Source organism: Anolis sagrei, chromosome X (assembly GCF_037176765.1).
Source record: "Anolis sagrei isolate rAnoSag1 chromosome X, rAnoSag1.mat, whole genome shotgun sequence".
Classification (NCBI taxonomy): domain Eukaryota; kingdom Metazoa; phylum Chordata; class Lepidosauria; order Squamata; family Dactyloidae; genus Anolis; species Anolis sagrei.
In genome coordinates, this window is record NC_090034.1 from 96,675,164 (window position 1) to 96,701,933 (window position 26,770).

Sequence of the window (26,770 nt, forward strand, 5' to 3'; positions counted from 1 at the left end):
GGTGTCCCAAAAGTCACCGTACATAGGGAAAATGGGAAACCATAGCTAAATGTAACTTTGTTTACCAAATATTTATTAATTTTATTTACAAAACTCTGCCAGTATATATATATATATATATATATATATATATATATATATATTAAAAAAACTATGCGTTTGTTACTTTTTCCTATGTGTTGAGACTTTTGTGACACACTACTTTCAATACAAATAAAAACACAAAGCTTTATAATAAAACTGTTACATTAAGTTTGTCATTATTTGCTTTTAATTAATGTATTTCAATATTAATCTCAAGGCATTAAGGGTATGGTATGGTATGGTATGGTATGGTATGGTATGGTATGGTATGGTATGGTATGGTATGGTATAGATGGGGGGAGGGTATTGTATTAACTCTCAAGCAACTAGAAATTACATTTACCAGCTGCTTCCAATCTTCATGAGTGCCAGTTAACTATTTATTTATTATGTCAGGAGCAAATTGAGAATACAATTATAATGTATAAAAATCACAAACATATAACATAGCAGTATAACAACAATTAAAACAATAAGTACATTCATTAAAACAATAAAAAACAGTATTGATAGCTGTAACATCATTCCAGTTAATTCCATATCCAATTCCATGTCCAAAGTGCTATCTATGTTGTTCAAAAGCCTGGTCCCAGAACCACGACTTCAATTTCTTCCTAAATGACAGGAGGGACGGAGCCGATCTTACCTCAGCGAGTTCCACAGGCGGGGGGCCAAAGCCGAGAAGGCCCTGTCTCTCGTCCCCGCCAGATGTATTTGTGACACTGGCGGGAGCAAGAGCAGGGCCTCCCCGGATGATCTTAAATTGCGAGGCGGAACATAGAGGGAGATGTGTTTGGAAGTGTAAGCTGGGCCAGAACCATATAGGGCTTTATAGGTCAAATCCAGCACTTTGGATTGAGCTCGGAAGTGGACTGGCAGCCAGTAGAGCTGACACAACAATGGGGGGGGGGGGGGGGAGGGGTGTGTGTGTTATGCTCCCTGTATGTTGCTCCAGTTAGCAATATGGCTGCCATCCGTTGGGCTAGTTGTAATTTCCAAACAGTCTTCAAAGGCAGCCCCACATAGAGTGTGTTGCAGTAATCTATTCAGGATGTAACAAGAGCGTGGACCACGGTAGCCAGATCAGACTTCCAAAGGTACAGGCGCAGCTGGCGCACAAGCTTTAACTGTGCAAAAGTTCCCCTGGCTACTGCTCAGCGGTGAATCCAGGATCACTCCCAAGCTGCGAATCTGCATCTTCAGGGGGAGTGTAACCCCATCCAACATAGGCTGTAACTTTCTGGCCATGTTCACGACCTATGAGGATGCCTGCCATAGATGTAGGCGAAATATTAGGAGGGAATGCTTCTGGAACATGGCCATACAGCTCAAAAAACATACAGCAACTCTGCTTCATTCGGAAAAACGCTGCACTCGCAGATCTCAGGTAGTGTTGTATTTCAATGTTGACTTTTGTGGGGAGGTGGCTGCCAAGGTAGTGGAAATGGTCAACACAATAAAGGTAAACATTCAATGCCTATATAAAACACTAGCCGTCCCCTGCCATGCGTTGCTGTGGCCCACATGGGGGTTCTGTATGGAGGTTTGGCCCAATTCTATTGGCGGGGTTCAGAATGCTCTGTGATTGTAGGTGAACTATAAATCCCAGCAAATACAACTCCCAAATGTCAAGATTCTATTTTCTCCAAACTCCACCATTTTGGCATATTGAGTATTCGTGTAGAGTTTGGTCCAGATCCATCATTGTTTGAGTCCACAGTGATATCTGGATGGAGGTGAACTACAACTCCAAAACCAAAGGACACTGCCCACCAAACCCTTCCAGTATTTTCTGTTGGTCATGGGAGAACTGTGTGCCAAGTTTGGTTCAATTCCATCGTTGGTGAGGTTCAGAATGCTCTTTGATTGTAGGTGAACTATAAATCCCGGCAGCTACAACTCCCAAATGACGAAATCGGGTTTTTTTGAGTGAAGGACATACATTGGGTTGTTAGGTGTCTTGTGTCCAAATTTGGTGCCAGTTGCCCCAGTAGTTTTTGAGTTCTGTTAATCCCACAAACGAACATTACATTTTTACATTATACTAGCCGTCCCCTGCCACGCGTTGCTGTGGCCCACATGGCTGTTCTGTGTGGGAGGTTTGGCCCAATTCTATCGTTGGTGGGGTTCAGAATGCTCTGTGATTGTAGGTGAACTATAAATCCCAGCAACTACAGTTCCCAAATGTCAAGATTCTGTTGGCCATGGGAGAACTGTGTGCCAAGTTTGGTTCAATTCCATCGTTGATGGGGTTCAGAATGCTCTTTGATTGTAGGTGAACTATAAATCCCGGCAACTACAACTCCCAAATGACGAAATCAATTTTTTTGATTGAAGAACATACATTGGGTTGTTAGGTGTCTTGTGTCCAAATTTGGTGTCAATTGCCCCAGTGGTTTTTGAGTTCTGTGAATACCACAAACGAACAGTGGAACTCAGCAGTGGAACTCTCTGCCCCGGAGTGTGGTGGAGGCTCCTTCTTTGGAAGCTTTTAAACAGAGGCTGAGTGGCCATCTGTCAGGGGTGCTTTGAATGCAATATTCCTGCTTCTTGGCAGGGGGTTGGACTGGATGGCCCATGAGGTCTCTTCCAACTCTTTGATTCTATGATTCTATGAGCATAACATTTTTATTTATATAGATAGAAGATAAGTAAAAAATGTAAACAAAAATATATATACAATATTTATTTATTTATTTATTATTTGCTTTATTTCTATACTGCGTTTTTCAGCCTAATTAGGCGACTCAATGCGGTTTACACAATACAGGTTATCACAACAATATCCTAAGCGATTAAAACACATCATATACAGCAGACAAAATCAAACAATCATTATCATATCATAACGCCTCAATAACAAATCAGAATCCGTTCTCATAATCCTTGTACCATTTCCTATGTTCAATTTTACCGTCTTCCTGTGTTCAGTTGCACTGCTTAGCCAAACGCTTGTTTGTAGAGCCAGGTCTTAACCTTCCTCCGGAATGCCAGCAGCGAAGGGGCCTGTCTGATGTCTACAGGTAAGGCATTCCATAGCCGAGGGGCCACCACCGAGAAGGCCCTGTCCCTCGTTCCCGCCAACCGTGCCTGTGACGCAAGCGGGACCGAGAGCAGGGCCTCCACGGACGATCTTAATATCCTGGTCGGCTCATAGGTGGAGATGCGTTCGGAGAGGTAAGTAGGGCCAGAACCGTTTAGGGCTTTATAGGCTAACGCCAGCACCTTGAATTGTGCCCGGTAGCAGATTGGCAGCCAGTGGAGCTGGCTCAACAGAGGAGTGGTATGCTCCCTGAGTGCCGCTCCCGTTAACAACCTGGCTGCCGAGCGCTGGACCATCTGAAGCTTCTGGGCAGTCTTCAAGGGCAACCCCACGTAGAGCGCGTTGCAGTAATCTATGCGGGATGTAACCATTGCACAATGAACTGAAACAAGTAAATTAAATTAACAATCATTAAATAATAATCATTTAAGCCATTGAAAGCCAGCTGAGACAGAATGTCATAGTCTGGCCTTGGCCCCTTGGGTTCTTCTGCTTGACCTGCAGAAGAACCCTCTCTCTCTCTTGCTCCCTTGGCAGTTTCAGGCTAGCGCTCCGCGCATGCGCATTGCAGGACCCCGCCCGGCCTCCGCCCCCTCCGCCCACGCAGGCGCCATCGTGACTTCGCGCCCGACCCGCGCATGCGCCTTGGGAGGAGCTGGACCGCGCCTGCGCAGGAGAGGCGACAGTGTCGGCGGCGCCCCTTACTATTCGCCTCCCTCCCTCCCTCTCTCTCTCTCCCGCCCCAAACGGAGGAAGGCGTCCGTCGGGCCTGACGGCGTGAAAAGATGGGCCTGAGGGGACGCCGGTAGCGGCCACAGCGGCGGTAGGTGAGAGAAAGCGAAGGGCTGTGAGGGGAGAGAAACACACACACACAAACACCATAGTCTCGCGAGACTTCCTTTTCCAATCCCCCCCTCCCCCTATTTGTAAGCTTCCAGTGGTACAGCCCGGGCAGGCGAGCGCGGGTCTGATAAGGGTTAAACCATTAGGCCGCAAAACTGAGGGGTGTGTGAGAGGGGAAAGGGGGCGGAATGCAGGGAACTTAGGCCTTTCAGAGGAGCCAGATGCTTCTGTCGATAAGCGGTGGGTTTCTCCAGCCTCCATTTTTTCCCTTTATGATTTCCATTTTATAGCTTTACTGGCCAGTCAAGGCTTATTTTCGCTTTTCTCGTTTTGCCCTTTGCGCGTGCGCAGTATGGGCTTCTGAAGGCAGCTGCTGTTTCCTTTGCTTGTTGTCTGCAGGCGCACCGTTGGATCGACCAGATACTAGAATAAGATTTGGCATTCGTTCCCATTTTGATTGCATTGTTTACTGAACCCAGTTAAGTCAGGCATGGGTAAACTTTGGCCCTCCAGGTGTTTTGGACTTCAACTCCCACAATTCCTAACAGCCTCAGGCCCTTTCCTTTCCCCCCTCAGCCTCTTAAGCTGAGGAATTATGGAAATTGAAATCCAAAACATCTACAGTTTGCCCATGCCTGCTCTAAGTAAAATAATATTCCACAATTAACAAATAAATCCAGCTTGAGGACTGAGGCTGTTAGGAATTGTGGGAGTTGAAGTCCAAAACACCGTAAGACCCAAGTTTGCCCATACCTGATCTAAGTAAAATCATATTCCAAAAATAACAAATAAATCCAACTTGAGAACTGAGGCTGGTAGGAATTGTGGGGGTTGAACTCCACCTGTAGGGCCCAAGTTTGCCTATACCTGATCTAAGTAAAATGATATTCCACAAATAAATAATTGCAGCTTGAGGACTGAGGCTGTTAGGAATTGTGGGAGTTGAAGTCCAAAACACCAGTAGGACTCAAGTTCGCCCATGCCTGATCTAAGTAAAATCATATTCCACATATAACAAATAAATCCAACTTGAGAACTGAGGCTGGTAGGAATTGTGGGAGTTGAAGTCCAAAACACCAGTAGAACCCAAGTTTGCCCAGGCCTGATCTAAGTAAAATGATATTCCACAAATAAATAATTGCAGCTTGAGGACTGAGGCTGTTAGGAATTGTGGAAGTTGAAGTCCAAAACACCCATAGGGCCCAAGTTTGCCCATGCCTGATCTAAGTAAAATGATATTCCACAAATAACAAATAATTGCAGCTTGAGGACTGAGACTGGTAGGAATTGTGGGAGTTGAACACTAAAACACCCGTAGGGCCCAAGTTTGCCCATGCTTGATCTAAGTAAAATAATATTCCACAAATAACAGATAATTCCAGCTTTAAAAAAATCTCATCCCAATATGAGAGGATTCCCCCACTGGGAAAGGAAGGACTCCCTCCTTGGATGTGGCCTAGACCAGTGGTTCTCAACCTGTGGGTCCCCAGAAGTTTTGGCCTTCAACTCCCAGAAATGCTAACAGTTGGTAAACTGGCTGGGATTTGTGGGAGTTGGAGGCCAAAATACCTGGGAACCCACAGGTTGAGAAGCACTATTACACATGAGAAAGGAGCATTGTTTTCAAGCCTCCCCCCCCCCCCCCTCCGTTCATGTGCATGGTACTTTAGAGATGATAGGGCTACAAGAAAAGAGATTCCACCTAAGCATTAGGAAGAGGAGCCCCCGGTGGCGCAGTGGGTTAAACCCCTGTGCCGGCAGGACTGAAGACCGATAGGTCGCAGGTTCGAATCCGAGGAGAGGCGGATGAGCTCCCTCTATCAGCTCCAGCTCCTCATGCGGGGACATGAGAGAAACCTCCCACAAGGATGATAAAAACATCAAATCATCTGGGCGTCCCCTGGGCAACGTCCTTGCAGACAGCCAATTCTCTCACACCAGAAGCCAAGTTTCTCAAGTCGCTCCTGACACAACCCAAAAAAAAGTTAGGAAGAACTTATAATCATAGAATTGGATAAGACAACACGGGCCATCTAGTCCAACCCCCTGCCATGTAGGAACAGCACAATCAAATCGCTCCCATAGATGGCCATCCTGCCTCTGTTTAAAAGCCTCCAAGGAAGGAACTTCCACCAGACTGCGAAAGAGAGTTCTACTGTTGAATACCTCTCATAGTCAGGACGTTCTTCCTAAAGTTCAGGTGGGATCTCCCTTCCTATAATGTGAACCTATTGCTCCATTGAGGCCCCTTCCACACAGCTGAATAAAATCCCACATTGTCTGCTTTGAACAGGAATATATGGGAGTTTGGACTTGGATAACCCAGTTCCAAACAGATGTTGTGGGATTTTCTGCCTTGATCTTCTGGGTTATATGACTGTGTAGAACAGCCCTGAATCCTAGTCTTCAAGGCAGCAGAAAATAAGCCTCCTTCCTCTTTTTTAGACAACCTTTCAAATATTTAAACATGGCGATTATATCACCTCTCGACCTTCTCTTCTGTAGGCTAAACATTTTACCTGTCCAAACGTATCTCCCTTTACGAACCACCAAGGACATTGAGATCATATGGGGAGGCCCTGCTGTCGGTCTCACCTTCTTCGCAGGTGCGACTGGTGGGGACGAGAGACAGGGCCTTCTCCGTAGTTGCCCCTCGGCTGTGGAACACTCTTCCCAATGAAATTAGATCTGCCCCCTCCCTCCAGGCCTTTCGTAAAAAAACCCAAAACCTGGCTGTGGGATCAAGCATTTCAGCAGTAGATGCAGCAACTAGGAAAATATTGTTTTAAGTGACCGAGTATGGACTGACCGGAACCATGAGTTTGAACTGGCTGACTGTCTTAAATTAAATGTACATAAGTGTTTTAATTGTGATACTTTACTTGTATATTGCTGGCATCTAATGATTGCATTTTGTAAGCTGCCCTGAGTCCCCCTCCGGGGGTGAGAAGGACGGGATATAAATACTCCAAATAAATAAACAAACCCAGTTCTTTAAGATGCTCCTTGCAGGGATTCAAGGTGCCCAGACCTTTGATAATTTTAGTCACCCTCCTTTGGGCACGTTTCAGCTTGTCAATATTGCTTTTAAATTGTGCACAGTATTCCAGGTAAGGTATAACCAAAGCAGTATAGAGAGGCACCAATACTTCCGTTGATCTAGACCAGGGGTCCTCACACTTTTTAAACAGGGGGCCAGATCACAGCCCCTCAAACTGTTGGAGGGCCAAATTATAATTTGAAAAGAGCATGAATGAATTCCCATGCACACTGCACATATCTTATTTAGTGCAAAAAACACTTAAAAACAATAGAATAATTAAAATGAAAAACAATTTTAACAAATATAAATTTATTAGTATTTTAGTGGGAAGTGTGGGCCTGCTTTTGGCTGATGAGATAGGATTGTTGGTGTTGTGTGCTTTTGAAATCGTTTAAGACTTAGGTTAACCTTGAGCAAGGGCCGGGTAAATTACCTTGGAGGGCCGTATTCGGGCCTTAGTTTGAGGACCTCTGATCTAGACACTATATGTCTTTTGATGCAGTCCAAATTCCCATTGGCATTTTTAAGCTGCTGCATCACATTGGTACATGTTCAACTTCTTGTCCACTAAGATTCCAAGATCTTTTTCTCATGGGACTCTATTGTTGAGCCAGGCAATGCCAGGCATCTCTGTATTTCATTTTTTCTGCCTAAGTGAGTATCTTATATTTCTCCCTGTTGAAATTCATTTTGTTAGTTTTGGCCCAACTCGCTAATCTCTTGAGGTCATTTTGGATTCTGATCCTGTCTTCTGGAGTATTCGCTATCCCAGTTTGGTGTCATCTGCAGAATTGATAAGCATGTCATTTAAATCTTCATCCAAGTCATTACTAAAGATTTGGACAGCCAGAAGTTTGACACTGGAAGGTGTTGCCTCATAGTGCAGGGAAGTCTCTTTCTTGGGAGGTTTTTACAGAGACGAGATTGCTGGCCTTCTGGAGTGTTTTGATCGTGTATTCCTGTGTGGCAGAATGGGGTTGGAATGGATGACCCTTGGGGCTCACCCAGTTGTATGATTCTCTGCCCTGAAGTGGAGCATCAATTTCTTTGAAAACTGCAATGACAGCCACGCTGGGTGGAGAGAAGGGAGAAAACAGTAGAAGTCCCATAGAGGAGGCAGTGTTATATTACTACATATTAATTGTGAATGTTTTTAGATTTGTGCTACCTTCCTGCCCTTTCACATAAGAGTTCTTAAGGACGATGTATCTCTCTCTTCTTAGCTCAAGTGGTGCCATCACAGAATTATCAGGAGCTGAGTTTCCAATGAATTTTTTTGCTGCGATCATTGATTCTTTGGCTTACTTGTTGCCAGACATCATGATATTTGGGAGGAGAGGAAAGCAGGAACTGGCAGTGCCATTCCATTGATCTCCAAAGTTTTTGGTCCCAATGGGAAGCAGCAAGCTGAGGCATTGCGTGCCAGCACAGATTGCAGTAAGAGAAAAGGACTGTGGCTTCCTTGACTATTTACAGTGTTAATTGAGCCCCCGGTGATGCAATCGGTTAAACCCTGGTGCTGTCAGGACTGCTGACAAAGGTTGGCAGTTCAAATCCGGGGAGTGGGGTGAGCTCCCATCTGTCAGCTCCAGCTCCTCATGCGGGGACATGAGAGAAGCCTCCCACAGAATGGTAAAATATCAAATATCCAGGCAATCCCTGGGCAGGATCCTTTAGATGTACAATTCTCTCACTCCAGAAGCGACTTGCAGTTTCTCAAGTTGCTCCTGATAGAAAAAAAAAGAGTTAACATTCTGCTGTTCTCCTGATGTATGCCATTAGGACTGTGTGTACATTTTGGCCTTGTTTCTATGCCATCTTCCCAAAAATGCTGCAAAAACAGTTAAACAGCAAGATGTCAACTGTCCCAAGCTCTGTGGTAGCTGAGTTAGGATTTTGCATGGTGTCTCTTACACAAATCCCATTGGCTCACCAGGTACAAAAAATGATACATGATGGAGGACAAAATGCCCAGAGCAGGGTAAGCAGTTGAGGGAAAGTTGTCGTTATCCCTTTCCCTAGCTGTTGACATGCTTTCATGGGAAACAGAAGAAAGAGTAAAACAAAAACAAAAAAACCAAAAAAAAACCACTAGGCCATAGTCTGATTTAAAAGTCTTCTGCAAGTAGTCATTCCAGATCCATGGTATGCATAGTGATCTATTTTCCCTAGAATAAAAAGATCGGCTGGGTCCACCCCCTTTTGAGAGTGTCCACCCATTGCTGGCTTTGGTCCCAACCCCCTCCCTCCAGTTAGATGGATCTATTTCATCATGTATATAAATAAAAATGTAATGTTTGGGTTGTTGTAGGTTTTTTTGGGCTATATGGCCATGTTCTAGAGGCATTCTCTCCCGACATTTCGCCTGCATCTATGGCAAACATCCTCAGAAGTAGTGAGGTCTGTTAGAACTAGGAAAATGGGTTTATATATCTGTGGAAAGACCAGGGTGTAATGTTTGTTTGTGGGATTAATATAACTTAAAAATCACTGGCCAAATTGACACCAAATTAGGACGCAATACACTTATCAGGCCAACAAGTGACCATCACTCATAAAAACACTGAAAAACACACCGGAAGATACTTAAAAGGCCAAAAAAAAAATACATTACAATGCATGCACAAAACAACATATATACACATATACACAAATATATATACACACAAAACACATATACACAGACTGGACCACAGCAATGCGTGGCAGGGGACAGCTAGTATACAATAAGGAAGAAAGTGGTGGGAAGGTGTATGCAGGTGTGATGATTCCATCTGTCACTTTTCTGGGCATCAATTTATTCATCTTTCCTTTGTATTGTCCATCACACTAGAAGCTGTGTAACAGTTTCAGAGCTATTCTTTTCAAACCCTGTTCTTGTATTGGCCTTGTCAAGGAGACTGCTTTCTAAAGTTGGAGTTGCCCTCAAGTTTCGAGGCAAAGTTTTTATTTGGGAAAAAGCAGGCTTTTGAAAATGTTCTCAACCGGATAGTTGCATAGATGCTAACTAGTATAGCAGGGTTGCTTTGGGTCTTGGTTCCTGACATAAACACGGAAATAAACATAGTAATAGGATCTGAGTATAGTAGAAGAACCCTTCTTTTCCAGGGATCTTGTCTTGACTGGTTTTTTAAAAATTCATTTATTTATTTAGAAAATTTGTATCCCGTCCTATCCTTGACCTCTGAAGAGGGACTCAGGGCGGCTTTCAACAATATAAAAACACCAATAAAATACACAATTACATAAAATGGTAATAAATATGCATTTAAAAACATTTCGCCAAGTTTAAAACATGCTCCAAATCAGTCCAAAAAATGCAGTCTATACAATCTCATCTAAGGCAAAGAAATCGTCTATTCTACAAATGCCAAATCTTAAATGTCTTGTGAAAATTCTTTAAGTCTATTTTCATTTCAAATGTTCCCTAACTCACAGATATATTACAATATTCAGTCCCCCCCCCTTTTTAGTCAATAATATCACTGCATATCTAATATCTCATGTATTGAATATGATTCTTAACATTGTTTCCAAATGAATGTTTTATAGGATGGTGGGCTAAATCCAGAAATTTAAAAGGTAAAACACATAATAAATGGTTTCTAATTTTCTTGAAATACATATTTTTTAAGTTCATGTTCTAACCTAATTTTATATATTAGCTTATCTAATACTATTGTAATTCTCACACTGTTCACCACATTATATCTTCTAAGTTTTTCCATGATTTCAATAGGCATATATGTTTCCCCATAAATTTTTCTCTCAGTCCCCACATTTCTTTCATTGCAGTAACTTTCACCCTCATTTCATCATTTAAGAAATACAATTTTGGCATCCAAAGAAAAGGGGAGGCCAAAATGAACAAGATGATGTGAATGCATCAAATGTAAGAGTCCTAGGTGTGAATGTCAGTGCCTCATTTTCTCCGCTGCTAGAAATTCGGATATTGGAGGGAAGTGGTCATTTGAGGAGCAGCATTCTTCTTTCAGTGGGCAGTGCCCCTAATTTTGCCTCCCCATGTTCATCTACAGAAGTCTTGAGACATGGAAATCTGTTCCCCCAAGTGTCACTAAAGCAGCAATCCTCAGGTGCAGCTCTCACTGAAATGTGTGAGAGGAGGATGCAGCAGTGAAATAGTGATTCTGCCTGTTCAATGTGTGGGTGCCTCTCACCATTGGATGGATATTGTTCCTCAATTGAAGGATATGTTCATTCTTGGCTTCCGAATCTGAAGGCTGTGAGCCACGTATGAAAGGCAAGCTCCAGTTTGGCTTTTGCTGGCCCTTTGCCAGTCTGTTTCTTGTATTGCATGGGGGCGGACTGTTGCGTGCCTGCCCCTTTCAAAATCACACGTATGTTTCTCCCTCCAAGCCTTTAAAGGTCGGGAGCAAATGAGTCACTGCAAGGTTTCTTCTTTCCCTGAGAACTTCAGTGCCAAAGTGGCTTGCTGGGTCCCCCATTTATGTGTTAGCAGGGCACGTTTTTGTCAGCTTCACCATTACACTCAAGTGCCAGGCATTCTGCGCCTGTTGTATGTGTGATGTGTATTTTTCTGTTTGCACTGTGCCATATACACAGAACCATCTTCCTTCCTGTTCGCTTAGTCTTTTATGCCTTTCTCTACCTCCTTCGGTTATGGGATTTCTTTGAAGGAGCTGAGCCGATAATAGTAACTTTTCAGGGTGCTAAAAATAGCTTGGAGTTGATGCTGAGATTTAGGAAATGCCCTGGCAGACAGGGGTAGTGCACTCACTTCTGCCTTCACGACTGCTTTTGGAATTTCTGTGGGATGTAGCAACAGCTAGACTTGAAATTCCACTCTTGAGAGAGATTTTGAAGAGGGAAGTTCATTTCTGGAGGAAATGAGAGGGCACTGGGTCAGGGAGTAGCGGGCAGGATCCCTTGAGTGCCCCGTTGGCTTTCTTGCTTAAACGCTTGTGCCAAAACTCCAGAACAAGCTCGACAAGGAGGAGTCACAGCATCCAGAACTTGGCAGCTGTGACGGGTATATGTTGCTGAGTGGAAAAGGTGTGATTCAACACTGTGCCTTAGTAATTCCTTCACACCTCAGCTGAGTGATTCAAGCCTGTAATCGTTGTCTATTGCATCGACTTTCCAAAACACTGCGAAGGAATAAAGGATGTCGCTGGGACTCTAGCCAATCTCATGAAAGCTCCCTGGTCTACTCAAGGAAATAGCATTACTCCATCATGAGGTATATTAACTCACTCAAGGACTACTCTTGCTCTAGATTTTCTTAGGAGTCCATATTCAAGAGGCATCCCTCAGTCAATGACATAGGTGTCTTACTGAGCTTTGTTAGATGAGATATTGTATCTCACAGGTAGGGCAGAGATCCTGAGATCATGTGGCTTGGAAATAAATCTGCTTCATTTTAAGCCTGAGCAGACCAGGGTCTCAAAACAAATACAAAAGCTTTAAAAGAACAACAACAATAATAATAATATAATAAAACTTTATTTGTACCCCGCTACCATCTCCCCAAGGGACTCGGTGCGGCTTACATGAGGAAAGATGAAGGAACGCAGTCAGTCCTAAATCAATGGTAAAGTGCATTTTAAGGGCATATTGCTGAGAGTTTTCCTTATTCTGGGAAGGCACAAACAAACAACATTTCCTTTTTGATAGACCCCTACCAAGGCGAAAGCAGTGCCCCTGAAGCCTAATTTGCTGTTTGTGTTCCACCTTCATTATGTCTGCTTGTCAAATGTCTTTCTACTTGCTACTTGTGTATAATTAGTGTTTCTTAATGGCTTACAACTTGGTGGCTTGCTGGCATCTATCAGACACAGATGGTAATAATAATATTGTAGAAAAATGAGATGACCTTGCATCTAGTTTGAAATATTTCCTTAATGTCTATGCTTAAAGTGGTTTTGGGGAAATGGCTTTACTTGACATTTAAACACATCTTAATGAGCTTTGAAAGCTTCCATTATTGTATTCTGTCCTTCTTTAGGTGTCATCCTGATTTGTGTTTTGTTGCATTTTACTGCCTAGTCATCATAGGTACTTCCAAATATATCTTGAAGTTTGTATTTCGACAAAAGTGACTGGATCTGATAAATTCACGTAATCTTGTCTGAAAAAATATTTCTCTCCATACTGCAATTTTTTTTTTGCAGTCCTTCAGCGAAAATCGTACCTGATCTGAGACTTCTGGATCTCACATCAGCCTCTCAATACAAAATCAGGCCCTAGAGCAGAGCTGTCAAATTTGTTGGCCCTCTGGGTGTTTTGGCCTTCAACTCCCAGAATTCCTGGCCATTGGGTAAGCTGGCTAGGGCTTTTGGGAGCTGGAGGCCCAAACATTTGGAGGCCACAAGTTTGATACTTCTGCCCTAGAGTGTTTAGCTACATCTGGGATTGGGGTTTGCATCCAGTTATTTTAAAAGGAAGTTGCTAGTTGATCGAGAGGTTCATTGTATTTCTGTTTCTTTTCCAGTAAGACTTGAGAAAGAGCAGGTTTGAAGTAGAGATGTTGCTGCTTTGGGGGGTAAAAATGTTTTATCTCCTAAATTTCTGATTTAGATTGAGTCACGGTTCATCTGGAAGAAAGACATAGCCAGATTCATTTTTGGTTTTCCTTTTAACTTCTCGTAACTATCTGACAGGAGACTGCTATGAATACCAGCTGCTGAAAGCTACTCTTCAGAGGATAGAACTAGCAAAGCCACCTTAAGTTTATTTGCTTTAAAGAACCCTAGAATTTATTTATTTATTATTTATTATTGTTTACTCCACTCTTCTTAACCCTGTAGGGGGGACTTAAGACAACTTACATATATAGGTAACAATTAGATGCCAAAAGTACACATAATAAAAACATAAGCATTAAAACACTCATTAAAACATAATAAAACCTTAAAACTAATGATTTAAAATCATGCAATCCAATATCGTAGTCCATGACTATTCCCATTTGTCGTTGCACTATTTCATCTTTTCTTACTGCACTGATAGATTACTTATTGAATCTTTGGTCGAATACTCATTTTTTAGCCTTTTTCTAAAGGTCAGGAGGGAGGGCGTTCCCAAGCTGAGGGACCACCACTGAGAAGGTGTTGTCTCTCGTCCCTGTCCACCGCACCTGCGAAGGAAGCAGGATTGAGAGCAGAGCCTCCCCAAAAGATCTTAATTTTAATGTTGATGTATGATATTTTAGATTTTAATGCTAGCATTGAATTTTTGCTGTCAGCCGGCCTGAGTCCCTCTATGAAGGTAGAGAAGATCGGGATATAAAAGTTTTAAATAAATAAATAAATAAATCTTTGCTGGCTCATGGAGGGAGATACATTGAAATAGGTAAATTGGTCCAGAACCATTTACAACTTTATAGGCTAAAGCCAGTACTTTGACGGTATTTCCTTCAGTTGACAGGTGACATCTGTTTGGTATGTAGGGTGTTTATTTGGGGTCCATAGCAGAGATAAGGAGCATCCACCTCCTGTCTTTGGACTGTCTCCCTTCCTCTTTGCCTTAACTCTAAGCGGTGAAGACCTTCTGTGTTTTCTTCCTTTCTTGCTACTTGCCCCCCTCTTATTCAACAGGGTCACATCCTGGAGTGCTGTAAACAACTCTGGGGCTTGCAGTGTCTGAGTCACACATGCTCTGCAAGTCAACAAGCCTCCCTCCCCACTCCCACGTGGGATGAACGTGCTGCTCCTATGTCTTCTACCAGGGCCACCGGAAGAGGAATCGGGATTTAGCTGCGTTCTCTCAAGTTGGCAGCTGTGGCTTTGTGCCTTTGGGGATGGAGAAACCATCCGGCAGCCTGTGTAGTCAGAACAGGTGTATGAATGAGCCCAGGGTGGGAGACAGGCCTCAGCGGCCCTGTGAGAAAGCTAGATTTATGCCTCCACAGTTGTCTTCAGGGAAATCTCCCCTTAAAAGGTTGATTCAGGAGCATCAGCAGTGGATGCAGAACTCCTTGGCTTCTTCAGCTGCAAAATCTTAGGAAGCTGAGCTAGGGGAGGTGCTTTAAGAAGAGGTGGATCAGACACATCTCATTCATCATTTTCCAGAGAAGGAAACACTTGAAACCAGGATACCTTTTAATATCAGTTGTTTGTGGAAACACAGAACACTTTGGCTATTAATGGTTTCACTTCTAGTACTATCATATCTTGTGGTAATTAGTTACTCAAAACATGTCTTTTTATGTGGGAGCTATCATAGTCTTTTTGTTATTTAGACTTGTATATGTTAACTTCATTTGCTGCTGTTTTGTTCTAGGAGTGGGGAGGAGTGTCTCTTTTCCTGTCTACTTTGTCCATAGGACTTTCGAGTTTACTGATCAGTTTTCTAATTTTGTTATGTATCTTCCTTAGCAACTAAAGACCCAAATAACTTGTCAATGGTATACTGACAGAACTAAACTAATCAAATTAACCACTCTGTTTTAAAACCCAGCTGAACACACGGTGCACATTTTATGGTCCCTACAGTGGTTCTCAACCTGGGCCCCCCAGATGTTTTTGGCCTTCAACTCCCAGAAATCCTAACAGCTGGTAAACTGGCTGGGATTTCTGGGAGTTGTAGGCCAAAAACATCTGGGGACCCCAGGTTGAGAACCACTGCGTACACATGGTAAATGTTAGGTAGCAGTCTTGGAGCAGTGGTAGAGACAGGTTTACACTTAGGTAAAGATAAAGGTTTTCCCCTGACATTAAGTACAATCGTGACTGACTCTGGGGGTCTGTTGCCCGTAGACGCCTCCAAGGTCATGTGGCCGACATGATTGCATGGAGCGCTGTTACCTTCCTGCTATTGTTCTACTCACATTTGCATGTTTTCGAATTGCTAGGTTGGCAGAAGCTGGGGCTAACAGCGAGAGCTCACCCCGCTCCCCGGATTCAAACTGATGATCTTTTGGTCAGCAAGTTCAGCAGCTCAGCAGTTTAACCCACTGTACCACTGGGAGGACTTAAATGCACATTTTTAAAATTCTGTTGATAGGCTTTTAATTGACATTTTTTCCTATTTTAAATGTATTTGTGTTTGCCATTTATTCCTGTTACCATGTTTACTGTGTTCTGAGAGAAAGGCAAGATAGGACATAAACCGTTGTCTTCTGAATGGCTGTTATCTGATGGCGAGACAGATGGTATCCGAATGAGCCTCTGAGATTAGAAGCCAGGAGAAGAAGGCCCTTTGCAAGTATGACAGGCTCCTCTTTTTCTCTCTCCACAGCAAATGAGAGCCCTTTCCCCCCAGTTCCACTGTTGGGGGCTTTGTGGGAAGCCAGGCTTATGCAAGGGGAGGAGGAGGCCAGGGGAGCGGCTGACTCCTCTTGTCCAGCGTAGTACTGCAGAATGCTGCCCTTTGGCCCATATCTCTCCTGGCCGACCCAAGCAGAGGGAATGTTGCTGGTTCAGGCATTCTGCCGGGTCCATTTGCACTCTTATGTAAATGACTCTGAAGCTCTGTCATAACACCACCCTGGTTGTCTGTTGTGGGCCTTGGCCGCTGTGGCAACAACAAGTGCTGCCGCATCATTGTGCAAGTCTCTTCCTGGCCTGATTGGAGGTTGGCTTTCCCGTGTTGTTAACCTCCAGCATCTGCAGAAAGGGGGGGGGGGGGGGACAATACCTATATCTGGTTGTTGAGTTCTATTTCATTTACCTTTTTAAACTTTTGTGTGCTGTGATTCTTTAGCAGCTTTTACTCTTGAATCTCAAACTGAAAAAAGGTGGAATATTACAGTAATCATTAATATTGTGCTCAGGGGTTACAGTTTTGTTAGGCTCTTCTTGTCTTACTTTAGCTGTTATGCATGTACTTGAGGTGAACAGCCTTTTGGTTTTGTCAGTCTCTCTGGCAATAAAGATCTGCTCACTCTGAGGGACTGGGGTACTGGCTGCTGATCATGGCCTTCTGGTGACCACCATACTTCCCTCTGTCTTCAGACACTAGCTTGGCTTGGCAGAGCTGCATCTGTTTCCATAGTGGCATTGGGGTTGGTCTTGCAGCAGAGAGACCGCCTTAGACAAAACCAAAGGAGTCATCTTGTCCAATTTATTTATCGTGTCAGGAGCAGACCAAACAGTTGTGTTGCATTCTTTAACAAACAAAGAAACAGACAAAACACAAAGTTTGCAAGCTTGGTAGTTGATTAAATGTCCTTTGACCAGTAGCTGGCCACTTGGAGTGCCTCTGGTGTTACTATAAGAAGGTCCTCCATTGTGCGTGTGGCAGGGCTCAGATTGCATTGCAGCAGGTGGTCTGTAGTTTGCTCTTCTCCACACTCACATGTCGTGGATTCCACTTTGTATCCCCATTTCTTGAGGTTGGCTCTACATCTCGTGGTGCCAGAGCGCAGTCTGTTCAGCGCCTTCCAAGTCACCCAGTTTTCTGTGTGCCCAGGGGGGAGTCTCTCATTTGGTATCAGCCATTGATTGAGGTTCTGGGTTTGAGCCTGCCACTTTTGGACTCTCGCTTGCTGAGGTGTTCCAGCGAGTGTCTCTGTAGATCTTAGAAAACGATTTCTTGATTTGAGTCATTGGCGTGCTGGCTGGGGATGAGCTGGAGATGTCACTGCCTTGGTCCTTTCACTATTGGCTGCTACTTCCTGGCGGATGTCAGGTGGTGCAATACCGGCTAAACAGTGTAATTTCTCAAGTGGTGTAGGGCGCAGACACCCCGTGATAATGCGGCATGTCTCATTAAGAGCCACATCTACTGTTTTAGCATGGTGAGATGTGTTCCACACTGGGCATGCATACTCAGCAGCAGAGTAGCATAGCGCAAGGGCAGATGTCTTCACTGTGTCTGGTTGTGATCCCCAGGTTGTGCCAGTCAGCTTTCGTATGATATTGTTTCTAGCACCCACTTTTTGCTTGATGTTCAGGCAGTGCTTCTTGTAGGTCAGAGCACGGTCCAGAGTGACTCCCAGGTATTTGGGTGCGCTGCAATGCTCCAGTGGGATTCCTTCCCAGGTAATCCTCAGAGCTCAGGATGCTTGTCTGTTCTTAAGGTGAAAAGCACATGTCTGTGTTTTAGATGGATTAGGGATCGGCTGGTTTCCCCTGTAATAGTCCTGTCCAGTGACAGCCACATAGCCAAGGGCAGTCATTGGCCCCAAGTTACCTTCTTTGTGTTTGCATTCGGAAGTTCTTCTGACCAGAGAGGGATGTGTCACAGGTTTTTCGTTTGAGGCTTTTAACTCTCATGTTGGAACAATCCCACAATAGGCTGAGATATACCTTTTATCCTAAAGCTGTGACTATATTGTGGTCTATGTTTTCACACTGATGTGGCATTAGGGGTTGTGGAATAGGAATTAGATTGTGAAAGGATGGATACTTTGTTTGCAATTCTATATAATGCGATTGGGGAGGGCATTAATTCCGTTGGATGACGTACAGTGACAATAAAGTTATTATATTCTACAAGAGGAGAGGACAGGCATTTCCTTGACTCCTTCATCCCCCACTTCCAGGCTTTTTACAGAGGTCAGAATGTGGGGTAGCCGGCAAGTCTAAGTGGCTGTAACCCATGCACTTCAGTCTCTTTAGCCTTCAAGCTTTGCAGGGACCTAAAGTGGATCCTGCTCCTCATTCCACCAGAAAGCAAAGCATTTGAGGTCCACAATGTGAGCCTTAAAATAATTCTGCCATGCACCCCATTATGACAGGAAGACCAACTTGTGTAGATAGGCTTCCCAGTCACAAACACCACTATAGCTGGAAATGTCTTTGGGCTTGTCTTTGAGTCTCTCCACCCACCTCCCACCCCCAGTTAATCCCATCAGGTGCCTGGGATTAATCTTTCTCTAGCTATGTGTTTTTGCTGCGAAGGCGCTTTGATCTGAGCATGTGCGGATCCTTGGAAAGGCCCCTTATCACTTATCACTTCTGATAACAGGGCAAGGCGCAGGGGCAGATAAGGCCAAAAGGGAAATTGAAAACAAAGATGTAAACATTACGGTGAGTGGAGCATTTGGGGGAAATGCTGTCTGTCCAGCCTGGCCTTGCGACCCAGAAATCTCATCTTCTGCATCCAACTTGGTTGTACTGGTTTTGAATATTTGCATTAGTAGGGTGGGGGGAGGTCTGATTGTCCAATCTCCCTCACCCCATTTCTGCCTTATGTTGGGAGCAGCCACTCATTAACTATGCCCTGCCAACCTTGCTGAGCCCCCTGGGTACACAGAGCCATTAGATTTGCAAGAACCCCTGATATTAGGGAGCTGAGTCTTCTGTGACTCCTGTATTGCCCTAAGGCAGTTTCTTTCCCATAGCCTTTCTAGCCATCCCATAGCTACTGGGCTGGGGGAGGGGGGGCACTCAGGCTCTGTGAGGAACTGAGGTAGTGGCTGACTTGTTTTTCTTTGGGGGTTTGTTGTCTTTGGAGATTAAGCTTGCACTGTGGTATTGAAAAGTCCAGACACAGAAGCAGCATGAGGAGCACATTCCAAGGCAGACAGTGTGGCTCCAAGGGTACCACCAGCTTCTTGGAATCTCTTCCATTCTAATTCCCACTTTTCTCTGCTCTCTACAGGTCACCAGCTGGCCCACAGTTGTTCAGCTGTCAGAATCTAAATCAGTTTAACACGGCTGCATCAACATGAATGAAGTGTCAGTCATCAAGGAGGGCTGGCTGCACAAGAGAGGTAAGTAATGGTTTTCCCACCCCAGTATCGAAGAGGCCAAGTGGAGCCTTATTGAATTCTTTCTTTCTTGAGAATGACTATTATTACATGCTTAGTGTGAAGCAGAACCTGACTTGAAACTGATCTTTTAACCTACTTCCTTTCACTATTCATTTTTATGAGACTAAAATGAAGGCCAAATTTTACTTACTTACTTACTTAGGTGATCCCTCGTAGCCCCCGAGGATGATGGTCCTCCAAGTGTAGTGTCTTGGCAGTGAATACGTAGGTGACTGTAGAGACCTATTCTTGACCCGCATGTTCTTCCACAGTGAGGACGTCAGTTTCCAGGTAGAATGTGGTCCCGATCAGGGTAGCCTTGATGTGCCTTCTTCTTTGCACATTTCTTCCTTTCTCTCTCCATTTGTGAATCTTCAAATTCCGCAGGACTGATGGTCACAGCTGACCTCCAGCTAGAGCGCTCAAGGGCTAGGGCTTTCCAGTTCTCGGAGTCTATGCCACAGTTTTTAAGGTTGGCTTTAAGCCCATCTTTATTTTCCTGTCAACCATTCCATTTTCTGTTCTTGAGTTTAGAGTATAGTAACTGCTTTGGGAGATGGTGATTGGGCATTCGGACAACATGGCCAGTCCAGTGGAGGTGATAGCATGGGAGCATTGCTTCAGTGCTGGTGGTCTTTGCTTCTTCCAGCACGCTGACATTTCCCCGCCTGTCTTCCCAAGAGATTTGCAGGATTTTCGGAAGCAACACTGGTGGAATCGTTCCAGGAGTTGAGTGTGATGTCTGTAGACAGTCCATATTTTGCAGGCGTATAACATAGTTGAGAGGACAATGGCTTTATAAACAAGCACCCTGGTATCCCTACGGATGTCCTGATTCTTAAACACTCTCAGCTTCATTTGGAAAAATGCTGCACTTGCAGAGCTCAGGTGATGTTGTATTTCAATGTCAATGTTGACTTTTGTGGAGAGGTGGTTGCCAAGATAGCAGAAATGGTCAGCATTTTTCTAATGTTACACCATTAAACTGTATTTCTGGCATTGCAGAGGGATTGGCTGGTGACTGCTGGAAGAGCACTTTGGTTTTCTTGATGTTCAGTGAGAGGCTGAGCTTGTGCAAAGGTGAATGGCCAGACAATGAAGATGAGGGCAGAACTGTTTACTCAGGGCTGACTGATGTGATCAGGGACTGAGCCTTGTCAAGGAGATAGGTAGCTACCTACCTGGGGGCTCTTGCCACTTGATCCCAAGGCTAGATGGTCAGTAATGCTCCAACTAACTCCAGCTGCAGTTCGGGGCAGCAAGGAAATACATGACCTTTTATTAGACTGGTTCAAAACAGGCATGGAGGTTCCCTGTGAAATTCAGGAGAAGAAGGAGCTTGATTGGAAGCTTCTTTATCCAAACAACAAATCCTGTGGTTTGAAAAATGAACACTTTTTAAAATGACATAACCTTTTACCATAAATGGAGAGGCTTCTTCGTGTACCCCTACCTAGTGTTGTTCCATGTTTTGGCTGAGAGCCTAAACCACTTCTCTTGCACTTAGTAGCACAGGAGGAGTCATGTGGGAGGGCATTTAGGCAGCTGCAGAAACCAAGGATGACAGATGGCACCTGTTAGCAACAGGTAGGTCTGTCAGAAGAGCTGTTTGTCTTTGTTCAAGTCCTTTAGTTCTGAGATATCCTCTTGTTTTTTTTTTTCGGATTCCCTCTTTCTGCCTGCCCCCCCCCCCCAATGGCCCCATGGCAGTCTCAGCTGTCCCTTGCAGTGATTCCCCTTGTGCCCCCTTCCCTATTTTGTGCTGTGGCTCCCAACAAATTCCTTTTCCTGATGACAAATATAGCGGGCAGCTGGTGGTGGCCAGCCTGGCCTGGAGGCTATTTTGGTACCTGGAGCCGGGTGCAGTTTCTGGGAGGGCTGGGCAAGCCCTGCTGAGAGAGATCCCCTCAGTTGTGCAATGTTCAATGGAGGTGTGAGGAAAATCCAGGATTTTGAGTGTGAACCAGCCATTTGCACAAGAGACACTGTTTGCTTGAGAGCCACTTAAAAAGGTTTTGTTATAAACAATTCTATAAATGGGGCTCAAAAACACATAAAAGCCAAATGCTTCAGGGCATATCACGAGTCAGCTGGAATAAGCTTGGTGTTCATTTGCTGTTAGAGAGCTTGGCTAGGGCAAAGATCTATAGGGAAAGCACCATATGGAATTGTGCCAGGCTTTACTGTAAGAGGATTGTGACTCTGGAAGAAGAAATCTAACCCATCAATCCCTGAACACTTGACCCAGGCTCTCCTGGCAACTCACTTGAAATTGCTGTGGTGTTTCTGGCCACCGAAAACTCTGGGGGTTATATCTCTGTGACAGAGTTGTTGACACTTAACAGATCTTTAAAGACAAGTGGAGAGCTAAACTGTTCCTCCCGGGTCCTCCCAACTGTCAGTCCCTGCAGCTGAGCAGGTTTCTTAACTTATTCTCTGTTGTGTGTTGCCAGGATAGACTCAACCAAGCAACTTGTGCAGCAGAGAAAAGGCCCGATCCTGACTAGCACAGTAGTGTGTTATTCATGAATGATAATACACTCCCCTCAAAAAGCCATTTGAACCTTTATCAGCCCTGGAGAGTGTAGAAATGTGATCTCATAGAATCATAGAGTTGGAAGAGACCTTATGGACCATCCAGTCCAACCCCTTTCTGCCAAGAAGCAGGAAAATCGCATTCAAAGCACTCCCGACAGATGGCCATCTAGCCTCTGCTTAAAAGCCTCCAAAAAAGGAGCCTCCACCACACTTCAGAGCAGAGAGTTCCACTGCTGAACAGTTAGGAAGGTTTTCCTTATGTATTGCCAAAGACTTTCATGACCGGAATCACTGGGTTGTTGTTGGTTTTTTCGGGCTATATGGCCATGTTCTAGAGGCATTCTCTCTTGATGTTTCGCCTGCATATATGGCAAGCATCCTCAGAGGTTTTCCTCATGTTCAGGTGGAATTTCCTTTCCTGTAGTTCGAGTCCATTGTTCAGCGTCCAATCTGCAGGTCAACAGAAAACAAGCCTGCTCCCTCCTCTCTATGACTTTCCCCCACATCTTTCTGCATGGCTATCATGTCTGCTCTCAGCCTTCTCTTCTTTAGGCTAAACATGCCCAGCTCTTTAAGCCGCTCTTCATAGGGCTTGTTTTACAGACACTTAATCATTTTAGTCGCCCACCTCTGGACACATTCCAGCTTGTCAACATCTCCCTTAAATTGCGATGCCCAGAATTGGACACAGTGTGATTCCTGGTGTGGTCTTACCAAGGCGGAATAGAGGGGTAGCATGATTTCCCTGGATCTCAAGATTGAACCACTGCAAACTCCTGCTCTTCCTCTATACCAGCCCATGCAGAACCACCCAGTAGGTACGCAGGAAGAAAAGAGACCTGATTCTGCATTACCTGAGAAGGAGATGGCAGAATTTGAATGACTATATTAGTCAGCAGAACAAGAGAGACTTGTCAACTGCAGCAGAAAAGAAATGCTGAACTGTTACTAGAAGATGAAATATAATCCAACCCTCAAGACACAGGGGCAAGTGTCACAGAATGTAGCAGCTACTCCAGAGAAAGTTGAGTGTTGCTCTGAATTCCCTGCTCTGAAAAGCACCATATTTCACCCATCTGCTTTTTCCAGGTGAATACATCAAAACCTGGAGACCCAGGTATTTCCTGCTGAAGAGTGATGGGTCTTTCATTGGGTATAAGGAGAAGCCTGAAACAACAGATCAGAGCCTTCCCCCCTTAAATGACTTCTCTGTGGCAGGTATGTCATGCACGTGGGCATGAGAGAGTCCTTGGGTGAATGTGAGCAGATAGTAGAATCAATTCCTTGGAGCTCCCAGTGAATAAACTCTCTTCCTCTCTAATCTTGTGCTTGGAATGAATTGTTTTCATGTTCTTAACTGGTAGGTATATGCCTGGGAATGGAAAGAAGTCCCAGTGTGAGAGAGACAAGATTACACAGGGCTTCGAGTTCCTTTCTCTTGCATATAAATGCTGAAATAATGAATTACCTTGAACTTGGATTGACCCATGGGCTGTCCTTGTCCCTGTTCCTTTTTCTTGCTAGTGCATTTTGTTCCTTTCTGTACAAGGGCTAGTCAAGTGGGTTATTTTCTGCCTAACTTGGGTGGTGGTTTTTTAACACAGAGGTATGTGTGAGGAATCCCATTATGTAGGAGTGAGGCAGCAAGGAGAGTCTCTAAGCTCAACTGTAAGAGGGAGCAGTGTTCCCTTGCTACTTCATGGTTCACTTTTAGCGGACTCATTGTTTCGCGGGTTTTTGAAAATATTAATTAAAATATTAAATATTTACGACCAGGGGAGGCCAGGGACCCCAGAAGTGTGGCGGCCTGAGGCACAGTGGGGAAGGCCCGCCTCCTTGGCCTCCACAGACCCCAGAAGTGTGGCGGCCTGAGGCACGGCAGGGAAGGCCTGCCTCCTTGGCCTGCTGCTGCCCTTGTGGCTCCAGAGGTTCTGCGAAGGCCAGGGAGGCAGGCAGGTGCCCTTGGGATGGGCCAGGAGGTGGGCAAGGAAGTGCGGGTTAGAAAATAATATATAAAATAATGTATAAATATTAAAATTAATATGGCGCCCCTACTTTGCAGATTTTCACTTATCGCGGGTGGTCCTGGAATGGAAGCCCCGTGATAAGTGAGGGAACACTCTATATGTTAAACCTGAGTTATAATTCTGGGCTTGGCAAGAGAAAGAGGGTTTAGTGAGTGACAGGGGAATATGTCCTGTTGAGAAGAGCCCCAGCACAAACTCTGTTTCCTTGACCTGTTTCTCAGAATGCCAGTTAATGAAAGTAGAGCGGCCCCGTCCCAACACCTTCATCATTCGCTGTTTGCAGTGGACGACAGTTATTGAGAGGACCTTCCATGTGGACTCCCCAGATGAAAGGTGAGTGACATGAGCACAGTTGATTTGGTATGAGAACACAAACCCAGAGGTCTGGAAATGGAAGAAAAGGGCTTGCTTCATTTTGCTCTCTCAGCTCCTTAGGCTTCTTTGACTTCTCTGTCATGCAAGTAATTTACCTGCCCATGAAGATGACAGTGCTATGTGTGTCCCTACCATCTTGGAATTAGACATCTTTTGCAGAAAAATGGCATGCATAACCCTTTTGAAAAGAAAAATGATGTCATATAATTTTGGCAAATGTGAATCTCCATGAACAACTGGGGACCACCTTTTGAAAACCACTAGCCAAAGAAAGGCACGACCTTGTTAGAAGAAAACTATTTGAAAAAGTGATGTTCACAAGCATTCATGTAATGGTGCACAGGTAACTCAGTTGTTAAATTGATAAACCGTGTCTTTGAACTGCCAGGGGCAAAGTCATGCCACTGCACAAAAAACATATACTTGCAGACTTTTAAAATGTTTCTTTGAAGTTGAAGTTGAAATTGCAGTTGCCCAAAACAAATACTCTACCTTGAAACCTCTTAGTTTAAAATATGCACTCATAGGCAAAAAAACAAAATCTTCTTTATAAAGGAACATATCTTGTTTACTCACAAACATCGTGTATTAATTCAGCATACAGGCATATTTATAGATAGGATGTAGTTTCTCTGTGTTGAGAACACAGGGCATCATTCTTAATCAATAGTCAATAGTCCAAAGTCTTTTAAGTATACATACTATGAAAATCCGAACTGTATAACTGTACTCATTGCTTTTTAAAGCACACATATAGTAAACCGTTCCTGCATAAGTCCAAAAGACATCTGCTTCCATTGAAGTCCAAAAACATACTGCAACCACCTCCACTGAGGCCTAAAGCAAACTGCTAACATTGAAATCCAAAAACATACTAATAACAAAATAGAGTCTTGAGTCTGAACATAGTACAGTCACATGTCTGTGGTCCCTCCCACACCAAAGAGGTACAGTCAAACAAGCAAATCAATATATACATAGAATACAGGTTAGCAGATATGTACATTAACTAGCTATACTCACCACGCGTTGCTGTGGCCAACCTTCCCTCTCTCTTTCTTTCCCTCCTTTCATTTGCTCCCTCTTTCTTTCTTTCCTTCCCTTTTTTTTCCTTCTCTCCCTCCTTCCTTTTCTACCTCTTTCCTTCCTCCTCCTTTTTTCTTTCCCTCCCACTTTCTCTCCTTCCTCCCTCCCTCCCTTCCTTCTCTCTTTCCTTCACTTTCCCTCTCTCTTTCTCTCCCTCTTTCTTTCTTTCTTTATTTCTTTCTTGCTCTCCTTCCCTCCCTCTTTACTTCCTTCCCATTTTCTGTATTGTCATTTAGCTTTTTGGGGTTTTAAGTCCTTTCCGCTCTTTTTTTGGGGGGGGGGGGGAGGTTATGAGTGATGGTTACTCGATGGCATGATAGGTGTCTTGTGTCCAAATTTCTGTGTCAATTCGTTTAGTGGTTTTTGAGTTATGTTAACCCACAAACGAGCATTACATTTTTATTTATATAGATAAACAAATAGTGAAGGCTTAGAATGTTGCTTTTTCCAACAGTCTTTAGCTCTGGGACATGAAATGGCGGGACTGGTTGTGGGGGCTACCACCCACTGACAAACTTGTAGATTTTTCTCAGTCACCTTCTCTAACAGCCAACCCAGTAAACATTGTAGTCTGCTGTCGTAAGGAATATCAGATGTCATAATAGTTTTGCTTAAGGAAATGTTAATTCTTTCCTCCCCTAATGTTGCCTCGTGATCATAATGGGTCCTTGCTTTTCCCAGGGAGGAGTGGATCCAGGCCATTCAGATGGTTGCCAACAGTTTAAAGAACCAGGAACCTGAAGAAGACAGGATGGACTACAAATGTGGCTCTCCTAGTGACAGCACAGGGGCCGAGGAGATGGAGGTGGCGGTGACAAAGACCCGGGCCAAGGCGGTAAGGAGGACCAGATTGGAGGGTGGGAGGGGGGAACAGAGAATCCTCTTTAGTTTTGGCTTAATCGGGATCAGCCAGAAAGGAACCTGAAGCTCACACAGGACAGAAACCAGCCTTTGTTCATCTTGGTAGTGCTCCCTTAGCAATGGATGCGGACTCTCGTTTTGAATGTTCTGGGTCTGCTGATTAGAGTGAATTTGATATTATTTCTCTGCTG

At 44.2% G+C, this 26,770-nt stretch overlaps 1 protein-coding gene across 3 annotated transcripts in view; it reads left to right on the plus strand.

Moving 5' to 3' along the window:
- The first annotated feature begins 3,773 nt into the window (after positions 1-3,773).
- The window catches only part of LOC137094904 (RAC-beta serine/threonine-protein kinase), a 34,861-nt gene continuing 11,864 nt past the window's right edge, over positions 3,774-26,770 (plus strand). Inside the window, exons 1-5 of one of the 3 annotated variants that reach the window (XM_067460860.1) lie at positions 3,774-3,954; positions 19,542-19,653; positions 23,320-23,448; positions 24,479-24,590; positions 26,400-26,553. In XM_067460860.1, coding sequence (XP_067316961.1) covers positions 19,608-19,653; positions 23,320-23,448; positions 24,479-24,590; positions 26,400-26,553 — 441 coding nt within the window. In that variant the 5' untranslated portion in view covers positions 3,774-3,954; positions 19,542-19,607. Of the gene's footprint in view, positions 3,955-18,848; positions 18,968-19,541; positions 19,654-23,319; positions 23,449-24,478; positions 24,591-26,399; positions 26,554-26,770 lie in introns of those variants that run through there. The other 2 variants (XM_067460859.1, XM_067460861.1) reach the window with 2 other exon arrangements.